This window comes from Miniopterus schreibersii (assembly GCF_964146895.1).
Source record: "Miniopterus schreibersii genome assembly, chromosome: 6".
Lineage (NCBI taxonomy): Eukaryota > Metazoa > Chordata > Mammalia > Chiroptera > Miniopteridae > Miniopterus > Miniopterus schreibersii.
In genome coordinates, this window is record NC_138107.1 from 86,981,112 (window position 1) to 87,001,646 (window position 20,535).

Sequence of the window (20,535 nt, forward strand, 5' to 3'; positions counted from 1 at the left end):
CTGTATAGGGGCCTCATGCAGCCCTGGGGATTGTTAAAGGTGATAATCTTGAAAAGTTATTAACATTTGATAAGCATTAATTAAGTTCCGACTGCTTACTCAACACTGTCCTATGAGCTAGTGAGAATAAGACAAAGCGAGACCTCTGTCTAGGAGCTTAGATTGTGAGTGAGGCGAGTCCAGGGGAAACAGCCAGAGCTGGGGCTAGAAAATGATGGGTCAGATGTTCAGGTTCCACTGAGCCCTAAAAGATTTTGAACTTTGCAAGATTGGGAACAGAATGTTGCAAAGGGTTTTAAACAGAAGAGTGACCCAATTTATTACATGTTCCTCTCCTTCAGATTGTGCAAACTGTCAGCCAGAGGCAATCCTCTTGACTTGTAGGACACAGACAGGGCTGCTTCACCTGGAGCTGATCTGCCAGGTAAGAAAGGCACATGGTGTCAACCCCACAGGGCATAGAGTCCTTCCACCGGCCTGCCTAGAGGAGAACCAAGTTAACCCCTAAGGGGAATGATGATTATAGGCACCCAGGCAAAATGTGGGGGAACTTTCGCGACCAGGAGAGCAAAAGTGCACAGCACGGAGCGCAGGCCTGCCTTTGGCTGGATTTGCATTGATATTCTCGCCATTGGGATTCCAGTGTGGGGCAGAACCTTTCACTGACTCGAAAAACACCAAGTTCAAAAACACCAACACTCCTCCCCAAATAAAAACGTCATGACAGAAAATGCCTCATTGGTGAGTTCATTGAAACACCTTAAATTTGGCAGACATTAGCTTTTCCTTGAGCCTGAAGTGAGTTTGGGGCAGATCAGTAGTAAAGAATGGTGATTTTATTTATTTTTCCTCCCTGGAAAAGGTGGTAATACAATTTCAGAAAGTGAAATCGCGTTTCTAAGGTTAAGAATCCCTTTTATTGCCCCTAGACTAGTGCCATGCACAGAGTGGGTGCTTGAGTTGTGGGTTAAAAATATAAACTGGTGGCTCAGCAGTTAGGGCGTCAGTCATCGGAGAGGCAGCCACTCGATGTCACATAATGTTTCTCTATCTCTGCCTCTCTCTCCCCCTTCTACTCGGAAAAGCAATGGAAAAAATATTCTTGGGTGGGGATTAATATATATATTAACATATATACTGGTAAGTTTTGTGCTTATCTTCAAGGCTGGCTTAAGTATAAAATTGTTTTTTAAAATATTTATTAAAGGATTTGTTTTATATTAAAAAGAAAAAAGAAAACGCGACACTGGGATACGCTTGCAAGGGCTCAGGTGGTGGCTGGTTTCTCGGTGGGGGTTCCCTGCCCCCAGGCCCCGCCCCATTCGCCCACCCTCGCACCTGCGCACCAGCGCCTGCGGGTGGGCGGGGCGGCCTGCGGCTCCGCCCCGCTGCGTGGCCCGCTGGCGTCAGAGGGGGCTGTTCCTCGCTTGCGGGAGCAACGGGTCCACAGTTGCGTGTGGAGAGGTCTTGTGGCAGCATGAGTGCAGGCTCGGACCCTGTGGTCATCGTCTCCGCGGCGCGGACCGTCATAGGTGAGTGGCCCGCAGGCCCTGCGCGGCGTGGGAGACGCGGGCCAGGCCGGCCCCGGCGACCCCTGGGACCCCTGGGACCCCTGGGACCCCTGGGACCCCTGGGACGCCCGGGACCCTCAGAACCTGGAGCCTCGCCTCTCCCGGGGCCCGCCTGGCAGTCCCGCCCCCTCGGCCGAGAATAATTTCTTTCCGCGTGCTCCGATTGGCTCCCCTGGTAGAGCCACTGCGCCGTTCGTCTCCCCCATTGGCTGGCAGAAAGAGGCGCTCTCTCGCGGCCTTCTGATTGGCCACCTCAGTGCTGTGGCTTCGGGCGGGGCTGCCGGGTGGTCGGAGGGTTCCTGTGAACTGTCTGCGTCCCCCAAGCGCCGTCGAGTTTTCAAAGGCCTTGGGGCGCGGGCGGGCCGGCCTCTCTTGGTGGGGAAGCGCCCCCTCTGATTTGGGGAATGGCCGGCAGGCTTCCCGGGGCAGCGCGGCCCCCCACGCGCTCTGGGAGCCGCCCGCCTGGTCTCGGCTGCTGCGAGCCGCGCGCGCGCTCCGCCGTGTACCCAGCAGAGCTGCGGGGGGCGCCCGTGCGGGCGGAGAGCCCGGGCCGGCCCCTCCGTGGGCGGCCTCCCCATCGCCCTCGCCTTCCCTTCCGTCCTAGGCTCCTTCAATGGTGCTTTGTCCACCGTCCCTGTCCATGACCTGGGCTCAACTGTCATCAAAGAAGTCCTGAAGAGGGCGGCGGTGGCCCCGGAAGAGGTGTCAGAGGTCGTGTTGGGGCACGTTTTGGCAGCAGGTAACTCCTCGGAGACCCCGCAGAGGGTCCTGTTGATTAGAAGCGGCCCCTCAGCCGCCCCTGCCCCGCCAGCTCCTGCTCTGGCCCCGTTCGTGCGCGGAGCTCCTTCGGTCATAGTCCTCCCGCGGCCCCTCTGCCGCGTCCGGGAGCAGCCCCTCTGCTCAGCGCCTCGAATATACTTCCTCTGAGTCCCGAGGGAAGCTGGCCCACCCTCCCCGCCTTTTCATTCCTTAGAAGCAGGGCCGGCCTGGCACCTGGCTGAGTGTGCAGGAGCCTCCGTACTCCCCAGGTGCCACACATTCAGTAGAAGCCCATGGAATTCCTCCGTGGGCCGCACTGTGCTGGGCGCTTGGGACAGGGCTCCAGCCACACGGGTGAGGTCCGGCCCCACCGGTCCCACTCCCCAGCTGGTAAGACAGGTTGGCCTCACGCTCCTCAGACGGGGTGACTCGCTCCGGGGATGGGCACAGTAAGTCACCAGAGCGCTGCAATCCTCTGATTCCCGCTGGGGTTAATGGACCAGCAGTCCTTGCCAGTTCCTAATTAGTTAACAGTAAGTTGTCTCATGCTCATTCAGTAGCATAAGTCCTAATTATTTATAGTGATAATTGGTAATGCTCACTGACAACCAACTTCTGCACCTACCCTTGCTGATAACTGGCCCATTTTTGTGTGTATTTACTGTGTAGTTCCTTTTCCCAGTCCTCCTTTCACCACTTGTCCCTGTGGGCCTCCAAGTTGAAGCATGCCGATTTCTCATGATTGGGAGGCTTTAAATATGAGTACTGCCTCGACTGGCTGCTCAGTCCCACCCCTCCTTCCTTTCCAGACCCATGACTCAGACCTACTCAGTTGCCATAGGGTTCTCACCTACTGGTTTCTATCTTGTCTTTTCCACATCTCGCCTCTACAGTATCTCCACATGTAATAAAAATATAGCTACGTTTATTCAGGGCCTGCTTAGTGCTGGCCGTTAAAGCACTGTGCTTAGCGCGTTCCTTTCGTTGCCTCATTTACTTCTCTTAGTCTATTGGATCTTTTAATCTCCATTTTACAAATGAGTAAATGAGATTTGGAGAGGTTAAGTAATGTATCCAGGGTCACAGTTTGAAGAGGATCTGACCCTTGAACCCACATCTGCCTTTAAGCCCAGGTACCGTCCACAATCACATAACAAATATTTACTGAGCACCTGCTATTTCCCAGGTACTATTCTATCAGCTAGAGATAAATGATCACATAAGATAGAAATCATCATTCTTATGCAGCTCATATTTTGCTAAATGCTAGACTACTAATTAATTATGTTCAACACTCATTTCTTAACTAAGTACCTGAAGACAAAGATTATGAATAAATACATAAAATTTTTGTAAAGAACTTAAATGCATATGTAATTCATTGTAGCTTAAAAAGCAGGAACCTTAAATAATACTGCATTCTTTATTAACTAGTGTCTTACGAGTTTAATTCAGAGAATATTTTAATACTGTGTTTTTAACATTTTTCCTACATTGACTCTGCATGTCCAGCCTCACCCCAGATTAATAACACTGTGATAAATATAATCGCAACATTTTGTCAATAACCCATTTGCTAGGTTACCCCCCCCCCAACAAACTCACCAAGGAAAGTTGTTAAGTGTGGGGATATCAGTAATTTGCAATAGAGTGACCACTGTATAAACCCTCACCCTTTAATACAGACAGCAGTGACTAAGAATACCTAAAACTTTCAACTCCATCTCCTTCTCTGATACTCTGATTAAATTGAGTGATATATTTCTTCCCATTCCCTGAAGGAACTCCTCACAGTTGAATTCTGGGAAGGTATTTGTCAGTTCTCATTTTGTACCTAACTTGTTACATAGCCAATTAGCCATGGCCTAGTGCATATTAAGGAAAGAAGTGCTTCTTATCAGAGATGTTCCTGTTTAAGTAACCCTCTTATTTTCCCCTGGTTAAGGTATCTTAGCCAATCACGGAATTACAGAGCCTAGCTAGAACTATAAACAATGCCCATGTTCTGCCCTATCTTTTTAAGGGAGTGTGTGCTTATTCAAGCCCTTCAAAAAGTCAAGAAGAGAGTTCCTTCTTAAGGTACTAATGACTTTGTGGAGAAGAAAGCTTATATTCGTAAGTATCTTTAGAACACCACAAGATAATACGTATTTCAGGGCTAAACTCAGACAGATGTAGAGTGTAATGGGTCTTTTTGCCTCTGGTAGAGCTTGTCTTGGCAGTAGCAGGAGATCCAGCTGCAGTATTTTGCGTAGTGCCTCCACCCAAATATTTTGTCTTTCTCTTTGATTGCTGAGAGGCCTCTCTTCCTTCTCCTAGGTTGTGGGCAGAATCCTGTTCGACAAGCCAGTGTGGGTGCAGGGATCCCCTACTCTGTTCCAGCATGGAGCTGCCAGATGATTTGTGGGTCAGGCCTGAAAGCTGTGTGCCTTGCAGCCCAGTCCATTGGGATAGGAGACTCCAGCATTGTGGTTGCAGGAGGCATGGAAAATATGAGCAAGGTAAGGCCTGTGAAGAGATGGCTGTCATAACCCTCTTGCTGATAAATTCGTTGTGTCCATGCAGCGTAAATAGATTTACATTAGAGCTGGAACCAGACAGTAAACAAATAAACCAAAAAATGGATTCAACCTTGATCCTGACCTGAATCTTAAATATTTTTCAAATTAGATGGGAAATTTGGATTGAAGAAAAAGCCTGTCAACCACTGTGATTAGAACAGAATGGTTTTCCTAAAGTATTCACGAAGCATAAAGTATTTTCTGAATTAAACCTATAACATTAGTTGGTAGATATCCTTGGTCTTCAATTTCTCATTGTGAGGAAAAGTCAAAGACAGATGTTGCCATCTACTTCTTCCTGCACATGACAAAGAGGACCCCAGGGACCAAATTTTGTTGACCTCTGGGAGGTATGGAACATAGGAAAGGGGACCACTGAGAGGTACCCTTCTCTAATAAATTTGCTAGGTGGGATTTGTTTTCACCAAGCTCCATCCCTCAAACTGGCACAATGAAAAAGGAAAAAGTATATCTCCCTGCTTCCTGTAGGCAGTTCAAGGGTCTGACCTTGGGAATTGCTAAGCAGAGGTCTCTTCAGCTCAGCCATTGCTGAGGCCCAGGAGGAGGCAGGCTGAAGGTAGCAAACACAGAGTGATTCTGATGGGACCCTACTAATATCTGTGTTGTACTCTATGAGGTGCTTTTATACAGTCAGTCACAATAGCCCTTACAGGGTAGACGGTGTCATTGTTAATTTACATGTAAGTAAAATGACTCCCAGAGCCAGGATTCAAATGCAGGTCTTCTGACTCCAAGTCCTATTCTAGTATAGCTGCTGTTGAGTTGGTAAGAGTTAAGAGGGCGTCCTACCCAGAAATCCCTCCCCATTGGTTAGTTAGGCAACCTGATTATTCTCACTGTAGACATGTCTCATAAAAATAAGTAACACATTGTTGGCATCACTTAAGCCCTTAGATGAGCTCTTCATTTAACAAATAACTAGTTGCCTCTTTGGAAAGAATGAATGAGCCTGGCCTGGCGTGGCTTAGCAGTTGTGCATTGACCTAGGATCCAGGAGATCAGGGTTCGATTCCCAGTCAGGGCACATGCCCGGGTTGTGGGCTCAATCCCCAGTCGGGGGCGTGCAGGAGGCAGCCGATCAATAACGACTCTCTTATCATTAATGTTTCTGTCTCTCTCCCTCTTCCTTCCTCTCTCTGAAATCACTAAAGATATATTAAAAAAAAAAAAAGAATGAGGTTCTTAAGGAAATAGGACATGAAAGGATAGGTTTGATGGAAAATGGAATTGGGTAGGTAGGAGAGTAACAGGCTCCCAAGAGTAGACAGGTGGAGTGGTCTGCTGATTCCAGGGGCTTCCAGGTCCTGGACCCCGGGTGAGGAGAATGGGCCAGAACTGGGGAGGGAGGGTCACGAGGGCTTTTGGGGACTGCTGGATAGTAGGAGTGGGGGAGAGGACCCGCTATAACCAAGCCTAAATTCACTTGTATTCTTATTCCCAGGCTCCTCACCTGGTTCACTTGAGGACAGGAGTCAGGATTGGGGAAACACCACTGACTGACAGTATTCTCTGTGATGGGCTTACAGATGCATTTCACAACTATCACATGGGCATTACAGGTAACGCAGACATAGCTAAAGACATGTTTACAAATGTTAAAAATCTTAATCTAATCTTGAGGAAACAAACAAACCCAAGTCAGGGACGTTTGACAAAAGAATTGGCCCCTGATCTTCAAAAATACCAAGGTTAAGAAACACAAAGGTTGTCTGAGGAACTCTTTCAAATAAAAAGTGAAGAAATTGACAATGGAGTGCATGATTCTGGATTGGATCCTGGATTGAACAGATTAGCTATAAAGAAAGTAATTGGACCCTGGCCATTGTGGCTCAGTGGTAGAGTGTTGTCCTGTGCACCAAAAGGTCAGTGGTTCAACTTCAGGTCAGGGGACATACCCTAGTTGCGGGTGTGCAGCAGGCAGCTGATCTGTGGTTCACTCTCACATGGATGTGTCCCTCTTTCTCTAAAAATCAATAAAAGTATTTAAAAAACTATTGGGACAATAAGTGAAATCTGAATATGGATTAAGAATTAGATAAGAGTATTGTATTGATGTTATATTTCCTGATTTTTAAAGCTGTGGTTATATAAGAAAATGGCCTTATTTGTGGGGAAATATACACTGTTAAAATGTAGGGATAAAGGAGCGTGATATCTATAACTTTCAGATGGTTCAGAAAGAGAATGATAAAGCAATTGGGGCAAAAATAGACAATTGGCAAATCTGCATAAAGGAAATTTCTAAAAGTTTAAAATTATATAAAAGGAAAAGAGAAGGAAGGAAGCAAAGAAAGAAAATGACTTCTTAAGTCACTGCAGCATTTTCATATTCATTGCCAGTGGGAGGCAAGATTGCCAGCAGAAGCACTGTACCCTAGCCCACTAGTGAGTCTGCTGGTGTTGGGCGCTTCGTGCTCTTTTAAATGTGAAAAACTTGAGATACCAAAAGCCAGTTCCTGTAAATGTTTTGTCTATTTTTTCACAGCTGAAAATGTAGCCAAAAAATGGCAAGTGAATAGAGAAGATCAGGACAAGTTTGCAGTCCTGTCCCAGAACAGGACAGAGCGCGCACAGAAAGCTGGCCATTTTGACAAAGAGATTGTACCAGTGTGTGTATCTTCTAGAAAAGGTGGGTATGTAAATCATGACGATTTAAACATCAGCATGGGTGTTTAAAGTAGGAGTAATATATATTGGACTGTGTATGAACTGTGTCCTAGCTATGTCTTTCAGGTTGCAACTGAAAGATGTACCCTGGATGCATCTGAATCAGGCTTGGGGGTGGGGTGATGTCTATGGTAAGGAAACATGGGAAGCTGTGCCAGCATTCAGATACTCTTGGTCCCAGTGTCTACACTGGCTCAGGGTCGTGAGGCAACGTCTGACCTTTTACAGGCTAACTCTCCTCAGAAGTGAACATCCATTACGCCGTTGCTTCTGTGTACATTTATTTCTTGGGTGGATCTTAATGGGTCACTTCGCATTCAAGTGCTTCAGTCAAGTTCTGTTAGTGATTAACTGACATCTCCCTTATGTCCAGTCCTTAAGAGATTGGCTTTCCCACTCCCAAATCCAGTCTGTAACCAGCCAAGTCCCGTGCCTCAGGCCATAGCTGATTTGCATGAGGAACTCTCTGTAACTGCCCTCCACAGATATGGATATGGAAAACCCTCAGAATCTCTCATGACAACAGTGCTCACAAAATGTTTTAACATACAATAATTTTTATTAGTGCGTACTTTTACTGGAATCAAAGTATTTTCTAATAAACCTTCCTTCCAAATACAAATCTTCATGAATCAGATCTGAGGAATCCACCATTCCTAAACGTGCTGCCACTCTCTTCTAATCTCAGATCATTTCTTTTCTCAGGTCTTACCGAAGTTAAAACAGATGAGTTTCCTCGCCATGGGAGCAACATGGAAGCCCTGTCTAAACTAAAGCCTCACTTCCTTACAGACGGGACAGGAACAGTCACTGCAGCTAATGCTTCAGGTTAAACACGTTTTTTATTTGAGAGAGGAAGTCAGGGGGAGAGAGACATTAATTTGTTGTTCCACTTATTGATGCCTTCAGTGGTTGCTCCTTGTATGTGCCCCGACTGGGGATCGAACCCACAGCCTTGACATACTGGGATGTTCTAACCAACTGAGCTGCCCAGCCAGGGCCAGGTTAGGTTTTTCAAAGGGCAGTTGGAGAATCCCATTTTCTGGTAGGTCTGCAAGGTTAATACCTTTTTTCTTTTATTTCATTAACTATTTATACCCATTATTCTAAAACCTTGTTTTAGCTGCTTTAGGGGAAAATGTTCTATTTGATTAGACTTAACCTGTATATACTGAATGGATTTGCTTTACCAATGTCCCAACTAGACGGAGATGACAGAGCAAACCAGGGAACACCAGTTTATCTCCCCTTTGCACTTTTCCAAAACCAAACTGTCAGTACCCCCACGAGGTTGGGGCTATTTTCATTCCTCTCCCCTCCCCCACTATTTTAATCTTTCCTTTCTCCCATTGGAATGTTCTGTGGTCAATTGTCTTATTTCCTAACTTACCATTTCAAATTATACTGTAAAGTCTGAAATATGGCACATGTCTTTGCCAAGATATGTTAATTTAACTCAAGTCTTCAGATGTTAAGAGTAAACACAGGTACACAACTGAAATTAGAAATCAAGTCGTATTTTGCAGGAATAAATGATGGTGCTGCAGCTGTGCTTCTCATGAAGAAGTCAGAAGCTGATCGTCGTGGGCTCATACCTTTAGCACAGATAGTTTCCTGGTCACAAGTAGGCGTGGAGCCTTCCATTATGGGAATAGGACCGATTCCAGCAATAAAGCAAGCTGTGAGTTTGATTCTGTATGTTAGCGTCTTTTGCTAACCTGCAGTTCCATGTTAGAAGCCCTGCCCTCTGAAACTTTGTCTAGCTCCTTTCCACTCCAAAATGGCAAGATTGAGCTTTAGCTTGTTTTCATGTTTATTCCTATCAGGTTTCATTTGCTTTGTTTCCCTTTTATGAGTCTTCCAATTAGCTTTATTTATTTATTTTTAAAAATATATCTTTATTGATTTCAGAGAGAGAGGAAAGGGAGAGAGAGAGATAGAAACATCAATGATGAGAGTCACTGACCAAGCCCGCAACCGGGCATGTGCCCTGACCGGGAATCGAACCCTGATCGCCTGGATCGTAGGTTGACGCTCAACCGCTGAGCCATGCCTGGCCGGGCCTAATTAGCTTTAAATGAGCTCTTTCATTCCCTTGCCTATTCTCCCTACTACAAAGGGCAGCCAAGAACTTTTGGATCATGTGCTTTAGGGGAACTGATACTCTGTCACCCCTCCTACACACGACAGACATTACTGGTTCAAAACTTAAGACAGTTTAGAATTTCCAAGGGTGGTTTTGTCCTTAACCTCTTAGAATTGGTGTCAAGGCAAAATGTGCTATCACTAGGCTGATGTAGGAACCCCAGATGGCAGTTTTTAGGGGTCCTTCAATATTGTAACATATTCCTTCTTACTGTCTACAATGAAGAATGCTTCTGCCCAGTTTTTAGGTCTCTCCCATTAATCTTTCCTTCAGGTTGCAAAAGCAGGTTGGTCACTGGAGGATGTGGACGTATTTGAAATCAACGAAGCCTTTGCAGCCCTCTCGGTTGCAATAGCTAAGGAACTTGGACTGAACCCAGAGAAGGTAAAGCTGAGCAAGCAGCCTGAGGAGAGCTTGCAAATGAACATTCACAATGCAGTTTTAAGACTATAAACAGCAAAACACACATATGTAGTTGCATAGTATATCCCAGGTATTGACCACATAGTAGTAATGGGTGGCTAGTAGGTAAGTTCCTGCTAGGACTGTGGGTTCATTTATTTTGTTGCATCTCAAGGCAAAACCCCCTCAACTGCATTAGCTTACTTCAGACAGGAACAGGGCTTTAAAAAAAAATTTAAGGAATAAGGGAAGGTAGTCAGGATAGGTGGATGTCACAAGGGTATAAATCAGTTTCTAAACAGTTAAAGAGGGTAGCTTACTGGTATAACATTAAGAGAAAAAAAGGTAACAGTTTAGGATTTTAACCCTGTATCTACTGAATAATGGATGTTTCCCCCCCTTAGGTCAACACTGAAGGAGGAGCTATAGCCTTGGGCCATCCTCTTGGGGCATCTGGCTGTCGGATTCTTGTTACCCTGTTACACACAATGGAGCGAGAGGGTGCACGTCGTGGTGTGGCTGCTCTGTGCATTGGGGGTGGGATGGGGATAGCAATGTGTGTTCAGAGAGGGTGAACCTGCCTAACAAATTTGAACCTCATTTCTTTCAAAATTAATAAGGCACCAATATGTGAAGTCAGGACCAATGTGAGGATGGAAGCCACTTCCACTTCACAAGAACCCAAGGCTTTGACAGCTTGTACTTTAATGTGTAACGTGCGAGGTGTAAGACAACTGCACCTTACAGTGTTATTATAAATAAATCAGATCAGTCATCCAGGGCTCCTGAGTGAACAGCATCTTCATAACCTCCATGCTTATCATCTTTGCTTTCTGGATGTAATTTAATAAGATCATCAATTCGAAGAATGGTAATTGCAGCCTCTGTTGCAAATTTCAAGCTCTTAACTTTCACTATAGTTGGTTCAAACACCCCTGCTTGCTTGTTGTCTCGAGGTTTACCATTAACCAGATCAAGACCAATCCTGAAATTTAGGAAAAAAATCTATTAAATGACCTCTTACAACACATACCCACCCTATCCTTTGAATACTAAAGCAGTTCTTTATGAATTAACAAAAATTAGCAAAAAGTTGTAGAAAGGCACTAGATGGTAGTAAAGAAACTATTATCTTATAAAAGGGTTGCTTAGAAATGGTTATAGATTGCCCCAAAATAATCTCCCCTCTTCCTCTACTGGATTGTCCTGTAGGTTAACTACCCAAAGAGGCAAGGAGGGGTCAGGGCTACCTAAGACACATTCATTGATGCTAAGTCACCAGAAAACACAATATATATGACATACAGATGACAATGAAAAACAAAAAAAACCCCAGGGAAATTGTATACTTACCACTTTAGATTCTTACGTTCTGGGTTAACTTGAGCCTCATTATGGAAAGCTCTTAACTTTGCAACCAGATCAGTGGAGTCTTGGGCAGCATTAACTGCCAGTGTGTTCGGAATAACAAGAAGGGACCGTGCAAACTCTGCAATAGCGAGCTGTTCCCGAGATCCCTAAGAAGACAGACAAGGTGGTGTCTTCAAAAAAATTAAAATGCACAGCAGCAGCTAAGGTTTCAGATGAAGCGTATTAACAAAATGCTAGAGACAATCTCTCATGTGCTTGAAAAGAAAGTAGGTTTCTGGACGTTCTTACCATGCTGGTTGCGTAGTTTTCCAAGTATATGGAAAGGGCAGCTTCTACAGCACCCCCACCTGGAACCACAGATTTTGACTCCAAAACTCTCCTCACCACACAAAGAGCATCGTGTAAAGACCGCTCCATCTCATCACACATAAAATCATTTGCCCCACGTAAGATAATTGATGCAGATGTACGAGCCTTAGTGCTATTAAAAAAATAAAGTGAAATTCTCAAATCAATACTTTTATAAGTCTGTATAGAAATTCAGTTTAGACATTTGATTAAATCCTGCTTACATTAGGACATTTGAAATATGGACACAATGTCTAGACCATGCATGCAGGAGAGATGAAACGGTCATCCCATCTCAATTGACAATGGCCCAATGTTCTTTTATCCCACGCGTATAACTGCTCATGTCATTGAAAAGACTATAGCAGCAAATAAATGGGAAGGCAATCTATTTTTATTCATTAATAAAATCTATATAGCTTTGTAATTTAAAAAGTAGCTCTTACTTTTTGATCAGGATCAGTTCATCATCACAGATTCTCTCCTGTACCACCTCTTCTGCCTGTCCCAACATTGACGCCTCAAAGGTTTCTTCACCTTCCAAATTGGCCAGGGTTGACAGGATCATTGCTATGAAGGTAATTAGAGATCTGTAAACACTGTCCTCCCAAGAATATTTTCACATCCTTAGATTCAGAAACATTTGTGAAAAAGCGATGCTCAAATACAAGTTTAACGTTTACAGTTAGGCATCAGACAAGCAACTATCTTTTTGTCATTAAGATGGAACTGTCATTTTGAGATGAAGAAATTCAGTAAAACCAAAGAACTTTTCCAGTTACATGAAAAATGACTATAAATATATTTGTGTAACAAATCATTACAGGGAGTAAAAAGGAAAAAGTTTTTGACACTGCTTAGTACTGACTCTAGTGTACAGAGACATACATGGTCATGTACAGTAACGTGAAATGTCAGACACCTGAGAGTTGGCAAACATACCTCCAGAAGCTTTAGCAATGCGTTTAAGGTCCTTTTTTAAAACTCTTCTAACTGCCATTGCACCAGCCTCCACAAAATACTTCAGACACATATCGTCAATTCCACCAGTGGTTAGAATAACGTTGGCTCCAGTTGCCAGGATCTTCTGGATTCGCTCCTTGCTGATATCTGATTCTCTACAGATAAAGTACTTGAGTAGTAACCCAAAGTTACTTTCTGTTTTTTTATATAACAGAGCTTTAAGTTCCATTCAGTATTTTTCACAGAACTGCAGATTAAATTACGTTAACCACCCTTTTCCTTCTATGAGCAGAATTTAAATCAGTCCAATTTACATAAAAGTTCCAGGGATTAAAAATTTCCACTTAGCTGCCCCACACCCCCATTGGAGTTCCTAACTAAGAACTGTGATTAGAAAGGAAAGTGTCCCTGCCTTTGATGACCTGGCAGGGAGGCAGACTGTCAACCATTTTCAGTGGCCAAAGCCACCACAAGTGGAATGCAGAGATGAAGAGCACATGGGAGACGGAAATCCATCCTGGCAGACAGGACAAGGAAAGCTTGAAGGTCTGGACCTGAGAGGGTTCCAGAGTTGAAATTACAGGTGGGACCAGAAAATAAAGAACCCTGTAGGGCTGTTAAAGAGTCTGGATTGTGTCATCCTTTTAAACAAGAGTAGCATTATCAAATCTGTTTTTTCAAAAGGATCCCTTGATGTCACTGTGGAAACTGCACTGGAAAGGTGGAAGACTGAGGCAAGGAAGCAATAATAGGATATACAGATGATCAGAACAGAGAAATCAAACTTGGCAGGTTCAGCCACTGACTCCTGGAGTAATAAACACTAACAGGTTGCAGGCAGGATGAGAAAGGAGAGTTCAGTTTTCAATAACACGAGTTTGATGCAGCTGTGTTATTCAGGTGACGCTGCCCGGAGGCGGTCAGACATGTACGGAAATCACAAGCAAGCTATGGGAAATAATATATAGATAAATGAAGCCATTTCATTTATCATTGAAACAGTAGATAAGATCATTCAAAGAATTCTTAAAATGAAATGAATTAAAGACTAACCTCAAAATAAATCCCTTTGTATATACTGAACAAGTGCTGTCTGCCAGGAACTACTAAAAATGGCTACAAAGCCAAGGAGATCATTCACTCTCTACCTCCTTCAGAACTTATAATCTAAGTCATACAAACACACAGAAACTGTGGTAAGTCCCAGGAAGACAAGGTATAGAAAGTCATGGTAGAGGATAATTTAGACTGAGGGATAAAGAGAAGCTTCTTTGCCCAGCCAGGCGTGGCTCGGCAGTTGAGCATCGACCTAGGATCCAGGAGATCACAGTTCGATTCCTGATCAATTGCGGGCTCGATACTCAGTCAAGTGCATGCAGGAGGCAGCCGATCAATGACTCATCATTGATGTTTCTATCTCTCTCTCTCCTCTCCCTTCCTCTCTCTGAAATAGATATATTAAAAAAAAAAGTTTCTTTGAGATACACCACCTAAAAAGCAAAAAATTAAAACAAGTAAGTAGAGAGCGTGCTACAGGCAGAGGGAGAAACATTCTAGGTCCTGTGGAAGAAGAGTTTGGTGAATCCTAGTCCCTGTTGTGGTTGGACCACAGTGAAAAGAATATGTAGGGTATTAAAAAGGCTCTGGCCTTAGAAGTGATGAGACCAACTTAGCTGCCCTGGAAGTAGCTAGGAGGGGATGAGAGTGAGCTCCAGATGACTAGTGTGGGTGCCTCTGCCATAGTCAGAGAATGCAAATGGCAAACAGATGAATTTGAAGATAGAAATCAGATGGTCTAGCCCAGCCGGGCGTGGCTCAGTGGTAGCACATCGACCTAGAATCCAGGAGATCATGGTTTGATTCCCGATCAGGGCACATGCCCGGGTTGCAGGCTCGATCCTCAGGCGGGGGCTTGCAGGAGGCAGCCAATCAATGACTCTCTTGTCATTGATGTTTCTCTCCCTCTCCCTTCCTCTCTCTGAAATCAATACAGATATATTAAACAAACAAACAAAAGAAATCAGACGATCTAGGTGAAAAATTAGGAGGGAAAAAGTTATTAGGTTAAAAGAAAAAAAAAGTGTTAAAGATACTTTCTAGTTTTCTGCCTGAGTAGGGGGTTCTCATACTAAAATAGCCAAGAACGGATCTGGGGTGTGTCACCACAGTTCAGACTTTTTGTTTTGTTTTAACCTTATCTGAGGATATTTTTTCCATTGCTTTTCTAGAGTGGAAGGGAGAGCGAGAAACATTGATGTGAGAGAGACACATCGATGGGTTGCCTCCCTCACGTGCTCTGACGAGCGCCGGGGATAGAGCCTGCAATGGAGGTACGTGCCCTTAGCTGGAATCGAGCCCGGGAGCCTATGGTCAGCGAGCTGACACACTAACCACTGAGCAAAACTGGCTAGGGACACAAGTTTAGTTTTAAACAATATTTAACTACACAAAAACGTGTGTTTGGAGCTCAGAGAAATAGATTTGGAAGTCTCCCAAATAAGAAGTGAAGTCACAGAATGGAGTTATCCTGGGGCGAGCAGCGAGGTGGCAGCCATCCAGGCACAGGAATAGAGGTGAGGCAGTATCACAGGGCCTCTCCAGGCGTTTCAAGAAAGCAGCAAGGGCTCGATAAAAGTCAAGTGAGCGTTGAATGTGTCCAGTGAATTTCACTTAGTCACCAGTGACCTAAGCAAGTGGCCCTCCATTGGAGAACAGAACTGTAAAAGGAATGAGAAATAAAGGGCCTGAAAACAGTTTTTGTGTAAATCACTCTTAAGACATCTGGCTGCAAAGAGATGGGGAAGATAGGGAGGAACTGGAGCAAAACGTGTGGGCTACAAGTGAAATCTAGAAAGGAATGAAGAGTAGAATGAGTAGTTGAAGACGCAGATGAGAAAGAACTGCAAGGCTCTAAGGCAGAAGGTACACGGAATCTGGAACATTTATTGTAGGGGGACTGGAGTTTGATGGAAGGACACTTTCTGATGAGAACATTCCTGACTCTTGGCAAATATTTCTTGTAGATTTGGTTCAGCTAATTAAAAACAAAAAAAAACCTAACTGACCAACCATTAAAAACTTCTATTTGACTAGGTCTCTAGCATGCTAATAAGTACCACCATCTGTACCCCCCAGAACTTGCCAGGCATACAGTAGGCACACAGTATACTGCTTGGTTCCCCTACTGCTTATCTGAGGAAACACATTAACTATAGCACTCATTCTTTTTCAGTTTACTGTCTGCTCTAAAAGAAGTGTAATTTAGAAACAACTCTTTTCAGAGGTCAAAAATAATGTCAACATACCTCTGTCTGATCTGGTCCAGTTTCTCAGGGTCTGTAATAACCACCTGTACACCAAGCTTCATTTTTGTTTTCTGCAGGCTGAAGTCAAGGCAAGCAATTTTTGCATTAACTATTCTCTTGGGCATGCCTATAATTGAACATAATATAAAGTTCTTTTACAGTAACTACTGATAATGCTACATTTTATAACATACACCCAGCCATCAAGCATAAGAGGATAACACAGAGATTAATATTATATGTAAACACAAATTTTGATTTTGTTGTTTTCTTACAAACACATTTTTATGGTATTAAACACATGTACTTTCTTCTAACTTGCATTTTTCCTAAGTTTGTGCTTAAGTTACTAAAGAGAAAAGTGACAACCAGATGTACAATTCCTTAAGTAACAGTAAGTGCACAGCTTGGACAGTTCATCTGAAGACAATAGTATGCTGTCCACAAAAGCTAATTTTAATCTCTAGTCCTGGTTACGTGACCAAATCCGGAGCTTTACCCTGGGATCCCACGACACAGTTGAGTGCGTAGCCATTGATGAGCATACTCTCCATTTGACTTCTCCCATGGGCTTTCAGAATATTAATGGAATTGACTGGATAGCGAGGCTGGCCTCTTACATCTGTGTATTTAATAGCAAGTACAGCATCTACTACCATATTAGCAAAGAAATCACCATCTCTAAGGCAACAGTTAAGGAAAATAAGAGACTTGGAATGGACAACAGGTAAACATGAAAATCAAGGGTAATTCAAAGACACTTCCTTTTCCCAATCTCATCAAGGAAACAAGCATTATTTACACCACCAAAGTGCTAGAGTACTATTTATCACTACATGCAATTCATAATACTTCTACAAACACTTCATATTAACTTTCACCTGGCATGAAAACACACACAAGTTCGTTCTTTTAAAAAAAAAAAAAAAAAGCCTACAGCTTTATTGGACCATCATAAGGATACATCCCAATAATTTTTGATGACATCGATGTCTTAGCAGCATTAGTCAGGCAATCTCTTCCAAGTTCATCTGTGTTAATAATTAGATTTTCACTGATGTAACGCACTGCTTCCCTGTTTAAAGAGTGGGGGGGGTGAAGGGGAGAGTTACAAATTAATTCACCATTTAAACTTCTGTTTTACCATAGTGTCAAAGTGTCATAGGCACCAATTTTCTGTTCAGCCATTTCATATAGAAGGAGGGCACAAATAACCCCCCTCTTCAGATCATGGCAGTTTTAATCTATCCCATAAGCATAGCCACTAAAATCTATTAGGAGAAAATGTGGTAGTCAAACGGGAAGAAAAGACACTGGTCCTACTTCTTTCTTCAAATATTAACCTTTTCAAAATAAGATGTAATCATTAACGAAAACATTTAAATACAGTTTGCAATTATAATATCAAATAATAAAATTTTCTCTGAATGCAAACAATCTTACTTGCAAGCAAGTCGATAGCCACTAATAACGGATGTGGGATGAATTTTCTGTTTGACTAGTTCATCGGCATTTTTCAGAAGTTCTGCTGCAATAATAACCTGTTGGGAAAACATTCACTGCTGTAATATTAGTCTGACATTCAATATGTGCAACACATATGTAAAAATACCAAAACGACCAGATATTAGTAACCAGAATTGTGATGGCAGTGAAATGAGTAACTGATTAGAAACCTGAAAGAGGTTAATGCAAATGGCCAAGGCCAAATAGAGTCACAAGAATGTTCTGGCTAATAAACCAGTTCTGCAGTACAATAGTAAAGGATTACATATCCATTACCTTTAAAGATTGTGTCCAACAGAGGCTAAATGAAGAGTCTGACTACTCAAGTGACCTGTACTATTTTAGCTTATTACTTGGTTTAAAAAATCACTTAAGGACATTAAAAAGTATTTTTTAATTAAAAAGACTTCAGAAATACTCCTTTTGGGGAAATTATAATTTTAAGACCATCTTTATTATTTAGAAGAGGTAGATTTCATTCTTTCACGGCTTATAGTTTAACTTAGAAATGTAAACATTTCCCCCCATAGTAAAGTTTCTTTAGAGCAAATTATTTGTTCATCATCAAATAACGGCGTTTTTACATCAATGTGCTGGATGCTCTCCAAGTTTATGTTACTGATTACGCGTTTATAGACTTTCTCACACTCCCATTTTGAACTCATGAGTCTGCCTTGTCAGCATTTAAAATATAAAAAACATCTTTTTATAAACTGGTGATATTTTTTCATTTGATAATTATAGAGGGAAGGTTTTAGAATTTATTTATTAAATATATCTTTATTGATTTCAGAGAGAGATGGAAACATCAATGAGAGACAGTCACTGATTGGCTGCCTCCTGCACGCCCCCTGCTGGGGATCCAGCCCAAAGACCAGGAATGCGCCCTGACCAGAAACTGAACAGTGATCTCCTGGATCCTAGGTCGATGCTCAACCGCTGAGCCACGCCTGGCCCGGCTAGAAATTTTTAAGTCTCAGGTCATTAGGGGGTTGGAAAAATAAAACTTAAATGAGGGGATCACATTAAATTACCTCTTAAGTTTCTTCTCTTCTTAAATTGTGCGAACTAGTTACAGCCATCAGTTTTTTAGATTTTGTTTCAGAATTACTACCCAAGAAACAAATTTTCCCCCTCTTATGTAACTTAATTCTGACTTAGAAGCAAATGATTTACTATAGTTTACTTTCTGAAAGCTTGATTTAAGAAAGCTAGCCTTTAGCCATCTACCAAGTGACTACCTACCACGGAGGTAGTTCCATCTCCCACTTCTTTGTCTTGCAGATCAGCTAGCTCACAAAGAACTTTAGCTGCAGGGTGTTCAACCTCCAGTAACTTCAGGATGGTTGCACCATCATTAGTAATGGTGACATCCTAAGAAATTTACAGGGAAGAAAAAAAACACATACCACAATCACCTACAGAAACAGTACATCCTCTAATTAACACAATCACATTATGACATACATTCACCTTTACTACACCTTCCAATACCAGCACTGTGATTAAAAACAAAGAATTTACATAATAAAACATTTAAGATCTACCTTTTTAATTTAAAGAAACAAACATCTAGCTGTACTTACACCAATATCATCCACCAACATTTTATCCAAGCCAACTGGTCCAAGAGAACTTTTTACAATATTGGCAATAGAAGCTGCAGCCATAACTGTAAAAATGAAATAATGACATTAGAAAAAGCCAGTTTTTCAAAGGACAATTTCAGCTTCAAGAAAGTAAATGACATCCAACAGTCTCTGAATTTTCCAAATCTACACGTCTGTCCTAATCACTTAAAAAAGGTAATCTAATCATAATTTCGGGTTCTGCCACCTCATATAGGAAAAAAGAGAAAGATACATGTCTTTTCCTCCTGAAACTAGCAAGTTGTTCTTTTTGAACAAATCCTACTAAAATCAACAGTGAATCAAAAAAGTATCGCATGATCTCACTTATATGTTCTGACTTTATTGCAAATTCATCCAAAGCAAAAATCAAATAACGGTAAGATCGACAGGCATCCATGGCCTCCAAGCGTAAGCGCTCTCAAGAGAGGCTCACCAACAAATGCTTTAATTCGTGTCAGTGTTTACTGGAGCACATTCATCTCAAGTATCGCTTATGCTAACATCCAACTAAAATTCCGCGGGCTATTTTTATTTCAAGAAGCTGTCAGCGATAGGTGGGGTACCACGGGCAAGTCGTCCGAATCGTGGCCATTTGCTCATCAGGAAAAGGAGCAGTTGAAACTAGTCTTTTCTGGTTAATGGTCCTAAAACGAGGCCTAGAGGTTGAGAGACGCTCCTCGAGGTTGGAATCGGAACAAAAGGGGCACAGGGCAACCAAAGGGGACCCAGGCGCGGCCCGCACGTGGCGCCGGGACTCGCTTGTCCGCCCCGGAGCCCGGGCATCCGCAACCCGCCGCTCCCGCGCCGTTCCTCCCGGCGGAAGGGGAAGCTGCCGCCCCGCCCAGAAACTACGAGCCCCCGCGGGTAGGGCCCGCACCCCACCCCCAGACCCTTCTTTGGGGGAGAAGGAAAACACACGGACCGACCCCGCGGCGGGAGCGGGGGTGCGCCCTGCGTCGGCCCAACCCAGGCCTTGCCGGCCCTTACCGTTCTGGGAGCGGATCGCCTCCCCAGTGCTGCGGTCCCCGAACACGGACAAAGGCCCCTCCATTCTCGCGGCAGGGTGCACGTCTGGCTTCACCGCGGACAAAAGGCTCCTCGGTCCCCAGGCCGAGCGGCGGCCACACTCGAGGCGGCGGCAGCGACGGCGTGGAACGGACACAAGCAGTGCCGCAGGGGCTGCTGGGAACGCCGCTCCACCTCTTCCCTTCCCCCAACCCAGCCTCGGCGTCGCCGCGGGGCACGGCGGGAAAGAAAATGGGGGAGGGGGCGAGAAGCGTGAAC

General features: G+C 43.7%; 2 protein-coding genes across 2 annotated transcripts; one reads left to right on the forward strand and one right to left on the reverse strand.

Moving 5' to 3' along the window:
* The first annotated feature begins 618 nt into the window (after positions 1-618).
* On the forward strand, positions 619-12,013 carry ACAT2 (acetyl-CoA acetyltransferase 2). Its single transcript, XM_081140728.1, has 9 exons — positions 619-1,532; positions 2,176-2,310; positions 4,650-4,831; positions 6,354-6,471; positions 7,398-7,541; positions 8,285-8,407; positions 9,106-9,260; positions 9,999-10,109; positions 10,532-12,013. Exons 1-9 carry the CDS (start codon positions 1,478-1,480, stop codon positions 10,700-10,702), a joined length of 1,194 nt encoding a protein of 397 aa, XP_080996854.1. The 5' UTR covers positions 619-1,477; the 3' UTR covers positions 10,703-12,013.
* Positions 10,815-20,472, reverse strand: TCP1 (t-complex 1). The gene is made up of 12 exons (XM_081140727.1): positions 20,239-20,472; positions 19,207-19,292; positions 18,866-18,994; positions 17,558-17,655; positions 17,079-17,189; positions 16,614-16,795; positions 16,115-16,241; positions 12,789-12,964; positions 12,293-12,416; positions 11,787-11,979; positions 11,481-11,644; positions 10,815-11,112 (listed from the first exon to the last, which is right to left on the reverse strand). The coding sequence occupies exons 1-12, from the start codon at positions 20,300-20,302 to the stop codon at positions 10,896-10,898; spliced, it is 1,671 nt and encodes a 556-aa protein (XP_080996853.1). The 5' UTR covers positions 20,303-20,472; the 3' UTR covers positions 10,815-10,895.
* Between the last annotated feature and the right edge of the window lie 63 nt (positions 20,473-20,535).